Source organism: Amblyomma americanum, chromosome 7 (assembly GCF_052857255.1).
Source record: "Amblyomma americanum isolate KBUSLIRL-KWMA chromosome 7, ASM5285725v1, whole genome shotgun sequence".
NCBI classification, from domain to species: Eukaryota; Metazoa; Arthropoda; class Arachnida; order Ixodida; family Ixodidae; genus Amblyomma; species Amblyomma americanum.
In genome coordinates this window covers 26,739,343-26,751,733 of record NC_135503.1, presented here as the reverse complement: position 1 = coordinate 26,751,733, position 12,391 = coordinate 26,739,343, and the positions used below count along the sequence as shown (strand labels likewise).

The following is a 12,391-nucleotide window of genomic DNA, read 5'->3' as shown; positions in this document are numbered from 1 at the left end:
ACAGCCTTCGCATCTCCTCCGCTGTGGCCGCGGCGGCATTCTTGGCTAGATTTGGTGTGACCCCGGACTGCCTGCCGGCCTGTCGGTGTCACCGCCTCTGAAAAGCCGCTGTCCGCCCTGGTCCGTAGTACATCTCTGTCGTTTCAGATTCGCGTCGGTTCTGTCGTCGTTTTCCACGAGGGTATATACATATCTGCGGTTCTGCGGTTTCCTTTATTACTTCGTTGCGAGAGACAGGAATGGCTCCGTCGATAGTTCGGTGCGTGTTTCTCGAGCTGCGTGGCCCTTATCCTGTTCTTTCCCTGCTCCAGGTGCGATCGGAATGCCGGAGAAGCTCGCGCACAAACGTTATCGGCAAAGCTTTTTCTCTCCGACGCGCGTCTGGCCCGTTTCTTTTCTCCTCCTCTTCTCTGTTTCATCTTCGACGTTGTTTTTTTTTCTATTTGCACTCCGTGTACAGATAAGGCGCGCACCTTCTTAATAGGAGGGCTCCTTCCATCGAGGCGTGACGCTAATGCTTTGTGCGTCGGTGCGAGGTCAGTTGTGCAGAGACGAGGGAGACACTGTCGCGTCTCTGTCTCCAGAGGGTCCTGGCTTTGCGCATATGCGCTTGTATTCTGGAACGGCTCCTGTTTTAGCGTCCTCCTCGCTTCGTAGATGCAACTGATGGAGCCTAGCGTCGCCCCTGAGATGACTGGACATGCATCGATTGCTCGCTGTCTGGGCGCTTGTGAGAGATTACTGTCAGAGGATGTTTTTTTTTTTTGGATCCCGCCTGTAAATGCGTGTGCGTCGGCACATTTGCTTTACATATTGCGGTCTCTTTGAAGCTGTCTGGTTTTCATGCGCATGTCAGGTTTTCTTTTTGCAGACAGAAAAACTAGGTTACACCGAAAATGGCCACCAAATTGAGGTATATGTTATTTAGTTTTTTTGTCTTTCTTTTTAATTAGAAGCATGCGGCGTTCACATTTCGCAGTACTGTGCATAACCGCATATTTATGACTGCCTATTTGAACCCATAAATGCTTTTTGATTGGTGCTACAAGTAGCAGTACAACCCATAGGGCTACACAAAGAACACTTCCGAAGCATCTTATCCTCCACCTTTTCCCGCCTATGCATTTATGAAGAAGTCAAAATCTGACTGCGTCTTAAACGCAGACTGTATGTATATGTGTATAAAAGGACTAGAACATACTTGAAATCAACCTCAGCCCCCCCCACCCCCCAAAAAAAAAACCTTGAAGGAGGCGTTTCTGACACTCAACCAATTCGTCTGGTTTAAGGAGCGCGACTAACGCACACGTCTATAAAGGATACCTTTACTTTACCGAGCGAAATTCTTTCTTGTTCTCGCTGCAGATGCAGAGGGCACTTTTCTGCCGCAAACCTTACGTTACAAAGCTCTCTTCTCCACTTTGGACTTGACCATATTTCCTCGATTGCCTCTCCACGTATTCAACCACGCGGACTCCATGTCAGTCGCAGTTTTTTACTGAAGTAATGTTTACACTGCATGTTTCCAAGGCGCTTTCTTATGGCACGTGACAAATACAAGCAGCTTTTCTCGGCCGGTGTCTTCAGTTACGTATATGCAACTCAGGGTTACAAAGGAGGCTACCGTAGCTACAGCGCAAGGCTTAACGAAGTACAGAAGACACGACACAATGCTTCGCTCGCAACACAACGCTGTTTCGTGTATTTGTTTTGTCTCATCTGTTGCGAGGTAGCTATAAGGTAGTCACGAATCAACTCTTCCAACAAGTTGCGTTGCCTACGATCGAGGAGCGATTATAAATCGTTCGCGAGGCTTTCCGCATTTAGCGTGAGATACCTTTTCTCGGCCCACTGACGTGCATGCGCTTTTAGAGGCTACAGCTTTCTAGTTAATTGTGTCTAGTCAGGTGAAACGCGTGTCGTGCAGTCTTTGATTGCACGTTGATGGTTTTCTCCGTGATCTCGTGAAGCCTGGCTTTTCTAGTCCGGCTGCTGTGTCCTTCATCTGACCAGCACGGAACGCGGGGCTCACCTCACGCGATAACGTGATTTGTTCTGATCTGGATTCCCCTGTCTCCGCCGTATATAGCCACCAGTCGGAGCTTCGTTTAGTAGGCCGCTCCCAAGCCCAGGCTGTTTCCGCAGTCGTCTCATAGGAAAGCACACGCAATCCCCACAATGCCGAGGCCACCAGTGTTACTCGATTGTTACGAACCAGTCTTACAACAGGGAACTATAATCAAGCGCGTTTGTTTCCTTGTTCCTTTTGTTTGCTTGTTTTTTTTCAGGAAAAGGGGGAGGGGTGTTTGGGGCGAGGGTGCTTAGCCGGCTACAGTCGGCCGTAAATTCAGCATTATTTAAGGGAAGATCGAGGACAACTCCATTTACTTTTTGTTCTCAGTAAAAATTGTTCTCATGGCTCTCTGATGCTCATGTTGTACGGTATACGGTACGGTACGTTTGTACGGTATGCTGATGTTTGTACGGCAGCAAAGTTCGCATTTATTGCTGGAAAAACTGCCTCTCAAAATTTTCCCGCCACTGGAGTTAAACTCGTGACGCCTACGCAGATAGACTCCGTGACGGCGGTGTGGCCTAGCCTCCGAAATCCGCGTGATTTTATTTTTTTAACAACTTTAATTTCCATCAGAAAAGACGTTTCTGCCCGCCCCCGGCACGCAGGCCTGGGAGACGGAGAGTTGCGCGTCCGCGTTTAGAGGCTGGCTGGCAGCCCTTGGCTGGTAGCTGCCTCTTCCGCCAAATGGATGGTGCGCTGGAGCTCAGGGTCCGGGCTTCTTAGCAGGGTCTCCCAGGCTTCTCTACTATAAATATTTTTGCCCGCCTGGGGAGAATTTGAGCACTCCCAAATTATCTGGTCGAGGGTCCCTCGCGCCCCACAGTGTGTGCATGGATCATGCGGCCACAGCTCTGCAGGGTACAGGTGGTAAGCCCATACCGGGTTCATAAATGTAACTTAACAAGATGATGGTTCGGGCTAGTGGGTATGCGTTATGATCCATAAATGTATTGGTTTATAGCCGCCTCAACGCGACAGCTTCTCTGTTATTTAATTTTAGGTCTGGTGGAGGTACCAGCGTACGTCCCAATTTGTAATAGTCAACAATTTCCCAGTAATTTTGCAGAAAACGCGTCGACGCACCGTAGTTTACTTGCGAAAATGGCCAGAGATGGCGACAGTTGTATCTTATTCTCCGTCCTTTGTATAGCTGTGTAGCTCTGTTAGAATGCTGTAATGCATCTATACAGGCGAACTTCAATTTCTCCTCGGTATCTCTTTAATTGATTAGTAGCGCTGTTGACTCGCATATTTAAAACGCCTAACAAATCGTGAACGGAGATATCCAAAAGCTGCTAGATTCTGGGAAACGTATATTTTCTGCCAACGAATCGCTACGTTTAATTAATTCCACAGAGTGTAATTAATGAGAATAGATTCGCGAACAGTTTATTTTCCTTGTACTACAGCATTTTTTACGGCGCCGATTGGGTTGTCAGTAAGAAATCTATTTGATACCATCACTACCGTCGCCACAACCTATATACCACCACGGTTATCATTATCATCTTAGTTGATCTTGCTGCTGCCTTTTAATTCTCTTGGCAACCACTCCGACAACTAATGGACCATTGGTTGGCAGCTCTATATCCGTCTTATGTTTTTTTTTTTTTTACTACATAGGTAGACTGGCAAGGTATAGCGCCATCGAACGCCCATTTCAGCCCAACCATTAGGCCAAGAAGAAAAACTGTGCATTTCTTCCTCGCTTTTCCTTCTGGCGACAGTTCAACGGTGGCGGAGTGTGCAGTGCGCTATGTAAAACGTGGAGAACACGGAGAAATGACAGACTCGTTGAATTAATTTATATGTGGCCAGCATTATGTGACCTTCTTTAGCCCATGCTGAATTTTGCAAGCGCCAAGTTTTGGCTTGAATTGTTTCTTCTCGATCAGGTCGAAAACAAATTTGAAATTAAGAAGATGTTCATGTCGCAGATGAGCGGCCGCATTTTCATTGAGTCTCCGGAATGATAGCTGATTTGCGTAATAACTGCGCCTTGCATTTATACAGTTCCACATAACACACACCTGAACAAAAGTGATCACCCAGTTTAGTTTCATCCGTGGACCGCAATGCAAATAGTCCTATATTACTCTAGATTTGCAATGTTCAATTCTCCCCATGCGAACAGGCTTCATTGTCAACCAGATCCTCGAAAGGCCGCTGGAAAGGGCTCGCACGAAAAACACATTTACTCATTAGGCACCCAACTCCCGTTCGCTAACCGCATTCGTTTATGCAAATCGTTGCCTCGTCCTCACTTCCGCCAATTTCTTCCTCTTCTCTCTCTCCCTTACTCGACGCGTGTGGTCTACCGTTGACGCTGCGTAATTGCACCGTGCGAGGCGCGGACAGCTGCAACTGGCCTTTTGTCTAACCCTCGTCGCACGCAGCCAGCCGCCACAGAAAAGCACGCGCGCGCGCTCTCCTCCGCATCCGCCTCCATCCCAACGCCTCACGAAGATGAAATTAGTGAACAAGGCACCGGGTAGCGGGCGCCCCGGTGCGGATTACCGTGGGGAGAGTGAGCGAGGGAGGCGCATGAAAAGATCCGCGGATGAACCGAAGGGTATGCGGTTGGTAGTGAAGAAAGAAAGAAAGAAAGAAAGAAAGAAAGAAAGAAAGAAAGAAAGAAAGAAAGAAAGAAAGAAAGAAAGAAAGAAGTGTGTATACAAGCAGTGCAAGAAGGGGCGCCCAGGAAGAAAGCTCTGGCGCCAAGTCATGAACATGGAGAGCGAAAGAGAGAAGAGGGAAGCGAAAGAGAGTGGAGGTGGAAGGTGCTGCAGTGGCGAAGCATACACCTAAGATGAAGGAAGGAGAAGATGGCAAGGGCGGCGGCGGCAGGGACGGACAAGAACGGTGGAATGTCGGGCTACCACTGGCTTTCTTTTTGATCACGATGATGGTGCTGCTGCTGCCGCCACGGCTTATAGCCTCCCGCTACCGCCGGCACGCGAGCACAGGTGGGTTAGGCAGGTAGGGAAAGGACGGTCCCCCCCCCCCCCCCCCCTCCCTCCACCGAGCACTCCAACGGCCGGCGCTCTCTTGCCCTCCTCCTCCTGCTTCCGAGATTCGCCACTGATTCTGTTTGTTTCGGAAGACCGCCGCCGCCGCCACAGCCAGCGGGGCCATCCACGGCCACGTGAGGACTCTGTTTGAGGAAGTGCTGCCGCTGTGTCGGCCGAAGCTCCGGGGAAGAAGCGGCGCGCGGAATCCCCTCGCCGCCGGAGAGGCTTCTTGATCTTCTCGCCGGGCCGACGGAAGAGCCGGACTGCCTCCGCCGTTTGCCGACGCCGGTGCAGCGCCACTCGCCGCGTCGACAGCACGGAATAAAGTCGGGCGGCGTGTTGGAGGACTCGACTCCTCGTGGTAACCGGACTGTAGTTGCTGCTCCCGCCGCTGGCCGACAAAGCCCACGTGGGCTCGCCGGCAGCATCTTGCGTCCGAGAGGCGCCTCGTCATTTCGCCTCGCTCCGCTTGTCTCCTGCTCGCCGTTGTCTCGTTTGCTCCGACTGCGCCGGCTGCTCCCTCCCGCTCATGCTGTGATGAGAAGCTGAAGTGAGGAGTGCGCGAGTACTGTGTATTTCGTTCTCTTCCTTTCCTTTGCTGTTCACTGTGGTCACCTTAACCTGCTCTTGTGTTCCTTTAATCGTCTGCAACCAGCTGCGGAAGAACTAACGTCTGCGTAAGACTGCCAGTCTTCTTCGTCCCCGAGCCGGCAACTGCGCTTTGAACCTTGCGGCGAACTGACCGCATCTCTGAGCTTGTTTCCGTTGTTGTGCGGTCACTAACGTTGTGGAGCGGGTGTTCATCGCCAGTGGCGCCTTCCAGCGACGTGTTATTATCAAAGCCTGCTTCCAAACAGAATCATGCCCAAGACGGAAATCTGAGCAGGTTACCGAATCAGGATTCGGACACTGGTGAGACTGTGGAGATATTTGCGCGCAAATTGCGCGCAAAGTGTGCTTTGACAATCAACAGAGAGTCTTCAGGAGGGTCATGACCTAGCTACGTAACAGGTCGGCGCCTTCAACTTGCAAACCGTTGGCATATGCACCTGTGTGTCTGAATATCGCAGCATTGAAACTGTCCGCCGTGCAATTAGCCGACCTTCAAGAATTCTCACTGCTGACAACGGGACGCACTTTTGAAAGCAGTCGCTCTGGAGCCAACGGGTCCCAGAAAACTGCGCCAGATACGGTGTCCCGTACTATCTGTCCCTCCTCCAACCTCATCCACGCTCGGACTGCGTTCTGGAGCCTTCCCGTCAACACCGTTCGATGGACGACAGAGGCTGGTTTCGCTTTGACTCGAGGCTGAAACCGCGCATGTGACAACGGAGCCATTTCGAAGAGGGAAGCCTTGGAAACCCTCGACGTTTGTTGTGGGGTCTTGAAATGACATCGTCGTCTATGCCGAGGCACCCGATTCTTCTCGCTTCCAGGCAACCGCTTTTTTCGTCGCATACGTCCATGGGGATCTTAGACATGGCGCGGCAGGAAAGCTTGAACGCAGGAGCTACAGCAACCCTACCGAAGATTCGGAACGCCTCAGAGACTAAGGTGAGAGCACTGGCCGCCATTGCACGAGCGTCTGCTATCTGGGTGTAACAGAGATAAAAAAAAATTATAGTAGAGTGTGAAAGCCGAAAAAAAGAGAAAGAATAAAGCTGATAAAAGGGGGTAAACATTCGAGCGAGAACATCTTCGATGGAAGTCCGCCTGGTTGGGTTTTTGAAACAGAAGTTGAGAAATATTGACACCAACCAATACTTTATTTTCAACCCAACGTCTGGGGACCAACTCGGCCGCTCCCTGCTGCTGCTAGCTCGCATTTCAGTCACCCCTGAAGAAGGTGCCGAGTTGGTCCCGAAACATTGCGTTGAAAATAATTTATTGGTTGGCGTCAGTACTGCTCTGCTATAAGATCTGAACAGGAAGAAAATGTTAAATGATGATGCTTTTTTTTACCGGAAAAGGGGGGGGGGGGGGTGCTGAAAGAAGCGTAGGGCTCTTTGTAAATAATTATCCGTAATATAGAATGGTATGCGCTACAGGAATTATTGGGTGAATTTCCGTTTCCGGCGCGCATACAGGGTGAGTTCGATGGCATTTTTTTAGCTTTCTTATCCGGATTCACTGTTTCTTGTGCTGCGATTATAAAAACTTCCCTTGTGCTCGTGCTGGACCAACGCTGTTTGAAAGAAAAACATTTATTATCAATGTTTCAGTGCAGCTCAGGATAACTTTAATAACACTAAGAGCTGCTTCTCGTAGCCTATACTGATGATGGGAACAAGCTGCTTTTTAAGGGAAGCGGCGTCCTCAATCATACGTAAGTACAACTTGGCTGATATAAACTGACAGGTACGGATAAAGGGTTGAATGCCGCAACCTTCTGCGGTATCTCATCTATGCAGCTCGTCGTGCTTTTTTGTTTGTCTAGTCTATGATTGGAGAAAATGTTGCCAACGGCGCGCGAATTAACAGTCCACTATGCCATGCCACTATGCCATCCATACAGAAGCTGTATGGATGGGAGACATCGTCTGCGATGAGACCTCGAAGACGACGTAATGCATTCACCAAATTTTTCTGGTTGACTCTTTGAGTTGCACACAAGGATGCACAACGGTTGAAGTACGTATGAGAACGTCTTGTGATTGGTTGTCGTCGCTTGTGACGTGTCAGGTGCCACGCACCTCAATAATCACAAGTCGTTCTAATGCAATCGCGGCTTTGTGTACCAGGACCCATTGCTCCACTGCAATATTCGTGATATTGATGAGAGCTTTCTTTTGATTTGACGCGGATATGCGTTGACATTCAAGCAGGGACAATGGCAGAAGGCAGGCACATGTACAAGCTTCACGCGCGACTTTCCCCGACTGTGCGTCGCTGTCAAACTATTCGTCAAAGATGCGGCACTGCAAACAGCTGGACGGCAAAGTATCACATTTTATAGCACATCCTGCACACCTTAGCTATCATTACTGCTCATTGCGAGCCTCTGTACTGCAGGGGCTTTTTTACCACCTCCCATTAATGTAATGGGCTGTGGACGTGGTGGCCGGTTAGTTCTGTACAAAATTCTGCTGCCAGTTGCTCACTTGAAGGCCCCTTAAAATGCCCTCTTGCCGGACAAACTTTCTGTTTATTTTTATTTCCTTTCGTTCTCCATCGTTTGCGGCTCTTGTATGTCCAGGGGAACTCAGTCTGGCTCACTGAGACCAAAATGCCAGTGTTTCCTCGCGCTTCAGCGTAGGGAAGCCCGTCTGCGGGGAAATAGTAAAAAAAAATAACAACAATAATGCAGGACATTGCGCGTGACTGGCCAAAGATGTCGGTTTTGGCCCTGCTCCTCCAGACCTGCTCCTGTAATTTCCGCATGGAAAACATTAGGCATAAATAAACTCCGCTGCCAATGAAGCGTGTTTCGGAGTTTTCTTAGGGTCACGTCTGTGCAAAAACGTGCGCAGAAAAGATGTGGTCGAAGAGGCGACTGGTACACTGGCACCGCTTTACGGCAGCGCGAACGTTCCCTGCGTTCGCGCCGCCTGCCTTTAACTCTGGGTAAGAAAACAACAACATGAAAAGGAGGGAGTCAAAACAGTTACGATGACACACGTCTACTACGTATTTCTGGATCCATGCACGGTCCCATACAGCTGACAGGGCGATGGAGCTACGCAAAAGAGAGAACCTCTGTTGGCGGCAAATTCAAAGTGCGCCGTTTCTGAGAGGGCGATTTCCCGGTATGGCTCGGCGAGTGCTTGATTGACGTCTGATAATCGATTCCCGTTTCCTTGTCCATCTACGATGCCAGCCGCGTTTCTTGCATGCGAGGATCTGACTCCTGAAAATAGAATGAAGAAAAAAATTCCTTCGTTATTCCTCGTTTGCTCTTTCAAGCTCATATCGAATAAGAGGAAAAAGGAATATTGACTGTGCTGAACATATATTTTTTTCGTCAGTTGTCAGTGATTTTAGGAAGAAAGATCATGCTACAAGAGAGAATTAATTTAGAAATCATAAAAATAATGTCTGGTTTGTGTATGCCTGGTTTTGGTTACATCGTGAACAGTTTCCTCCCCTAAAGCCTTCTATAATTAAATACAGCGTGCATTAAATACAACTCTACTCGAGTTACTGTGATTAGAAACACACCGCACGACTAAAAGGGTTCAATTGTTTTTCTTTGCAATAATTCATCAATCGGCTTTGCGAGTTTCTCCCGATTAAAGAACGTTTGGACCACAATGCACTGCTCCAGGTGTACAACGAACACTAAAGAAGATATGAGCACATTCTGAGCAGATGAACAATTATTGAACTACAGCGTACGCCGGCGCTTATTCTGGTTAATTATGCAAAAATATAATGAATGGCCGAACACTCTTAACCGCAGTAGAAACACCTCAAGAAATTCTCTCAACCCGTTCTTCTGCTTGCCTAAACCGCTGCACAGAGCTTAAGCTGAGGAGCTTGCGGATGTCCGAGTGAAAGTGTTTTAAACTTCAATTTATCGTGCATTGTGCTCTGCTTGTTTTGTTGTTTTTTTTAACTTCTTAGGCCCTTTACACAATGTGCGCGGCATATGAAATGGCTTGTTTTAATTATGACGTTTAAGCACCGCTGTTCACATCATTTCTCCATTTTTATTTCGCATGAATGCATATTCGCGTGTCCTGGCTTTTGTTGTTGTTATTGTTGTTTATCTCGCAAAACATGGATTTTGCTTCCAAGCCGTTTTTATCCTCATATTTCTTCTTCTGGAGGCCACTAAAATAGTCACGCAATACCAAGCGCAGTCGCTTGGATCGGTTGCATGGCTGACTTCGCATGGAACAGAGCTGAGATGCGCGTAATATCAACAGCTGCTTTCTCTAAGACCACTCGCAATTGGTCCCAGGGGATAAATCAATATAGGCGCCAGTTTTAGAATGTGGTCCATCGGAATGGTCCTCTGAGAGCACCAGGCGGCGCCATATATACACTACTACTACTACCGCATTAGCTTCCGGTGTCCCCGCTCATACCACATTATGGCAAGTCCGCTCCGGGCCTCTTCCCTGAATATCTTCGCCACAAAAGCAAGAAGACAAAAACAAGGGCGAACGGCAGTAATAAAAACAAAAACTACTGAGAGGCGTCACCTCGCCGAGAACCCCCATAAACGACGACGGGACTTAGCGACATCGTTTTCGGGGCTCTCTCGACCCGTCTATAGGTCCGGCGTCCTTCATATACTTCCTCGCGCTGCCGTCTACGTCATCCACTTCGTTTGCGACCACTTCGTCCCTCCCGCCGCTTTAGCGAGAGAGGCCCCGGCGGTGACATTACCCCAGCGGCGACAACTTTCCGTGTTTCAGTTCAGGGCAGGCACGGCTAATGCCCGTGCTTAATAGCTCCCAACTCCTCCTCCTGACTCGACCTCTCCTCCGCGTTTCTTTGCTTTGCTCCTTTTTTTTCTCTCTTATTTTATTGCATCCTAGCCTCCGCTTCCGCTTTTGCCTCCCTCCCTCCCTCTTTTCACCCCCCCCCCCCCCCTTCTCTTTCTCCCTTCCCCGCCGCCTTCGCGGTGTTCTTGGTTCATTTGAGCGTGAACGTTTGTCGGTCCGTTCGTTGTTCAGTCCGGCGCGTCGCTCGAATAGCGGTCTCACCGCCGGAGGTCGTCCCGTATTCTTCCTCCAGTCTCTCCTCTTTCTCCGGGTCCGATTGTTTCTCGTTACTGTTTACGTCTATGCCCTTCCACTCTCCAACACTGAGACCTCCTATGCTTCGTTCGCTCTCTTTCTTCTTATCTCTCTCTCTCTCTCTCTCTCTCTCTCTCTTATATTCCGTCTATTTCTTTACCGCACCGGCGGCTCGCACTATTCGAGAGCATTCGGCAGTTCTCTCCACCGGTGTCGCTGTTTTTTCTTTCTTCTTCTTCTTTTTCTACTCTTTCCCCGTCCTTTCGCGCGCTCACGATTTCCGCGTCGTACCTGGCCAGACCGCCACCGCCGAGGTCCCTTGACGCTTCCCGCGTCCGCCGCCCAGCCGTGACATACTCTTTTTCTTGCGTCCCGTTCGTCAGGATGCGCGGCCCCTCTTCTTGCTAGCTCGCTCCGTGCCCCGTGGGTGTGCGTGCGTGCGAGTGGCTTCGCAGTCCCACGGACCTTGAAATTGGATTGACATAGTGCGAAGGGGCCGCCGCGCGAAGGACAGCTGGAGTCGGGCCGCACTTCTCGAGGTCGGGTGTCATTTCGGCGCTGCTCGACACCTCGCACGCTGGAGGAATGTGGAGTGTCACCTCTTTGAGGACGAGGAGGCGCGCTATTGAGAGACACGAGCGAGGCGGAAGCAGCAGAAGCCGATTATGAACTTTGGGGGCTTCATCTTTCTTTCTTTATTTTTGTTTTGTCTTATGGTATTCGTGGTACGCGGTGCCGTACGAATGCGTTGGACGTGGCCGGGTTAATAGGTGCGACCGCAATGTCGGTGACCTCGGTTTCACGGATCGCCCTGATTGCCCTGCGGTTCTTCCAAGATTTGCACTGCATTTATTTGGCCTCGCATCTTCCTAGGCCGTGAAACTCGATCGCAGTGCCAGAGTGCCTTGCCTGTCTGATGCATTGGATTAAACTAAAACCCATGGCTTGCAATGGGCCTCATAGGTTTGTGGTGAAAGTGGTCGTACCTGGCATTTCATTCGCTCGAGGAAGCAAGTGAGATAACAACACTCAAAAATTTACGTCCCCATTTCCCTTACAGCTGCCGCAATTTTTGAGCCTGCTATATGAATAGTTTCATGTATAATTGGTCTGAAGTCTTCTCTTGTGTTGCGAGGTGGGCTGTACAGATTTAGTATAAAAGTGCTTGGCCTGCAACGTTTTCGAGGGATGATCTCAACCAGGACGTGATGTAGATTGGGATAGTGCATAGTGTGCTGCTCAGCCGTGATCGTCTTTGAGACCAACGTGGCGACCCTAGGAGATGCGTCATTTATAACCGTGTAATATCCCGTAAGGGTAGGCTGTGTGCCTGTTTCTTGTAGACAGATCACGTCCGGAGTTATTATAGCGTTTTGTATGAAGAATTTCAGTGAGCTTTTTTGCAGTTGATGTTACGACAGTTCCACTGCCATAACCGCAATTTTTTCCCGCTTGCTTTCTGCATTCTCCGGGGAAATGTGAAGTACGCATTACCTTATTGAGCTTCGTTATATTAGCGAGTGTGTATTCAGAGCGAACGTTAGTTCACGCATCCGTGCCACGCTCAGACTGGTTGGCAAGTTCGGCGGGAAAAAATCCTGACATTGTGCTTAGCC

The 12,391-nt window shown here is 49.5% G+C and overlaps 1 protein-coding gene across 6 annotated transcripts in view; it reads left to right on the top strand.

Moving 5' to 3' along the window:
• The window catches only part of LOC144098720 (uncharacterized), a 621,279-nt gene that overhangs the window by 278,550 nt on the left and 330,338 nt on the right, over nt 1-12,391 (top strand). The window contains exon 1 of one of the 6 annotated variants that reach the window (XM_077631553.1): nt 6,553-6,642. The exons of the other annotated variants lie outside the window; for them this stretch is intronic. Within the exon in view, the coding sequence (XP_077487679.1) occupies nt 6,553-6,642 (90 nt within the window). Of the gene's footprint in view, nt 1-6,552; nt 6,643-12,391 lie in introns of those variants that run through there. 6 annotated transcript variants of the gene reach the window in all.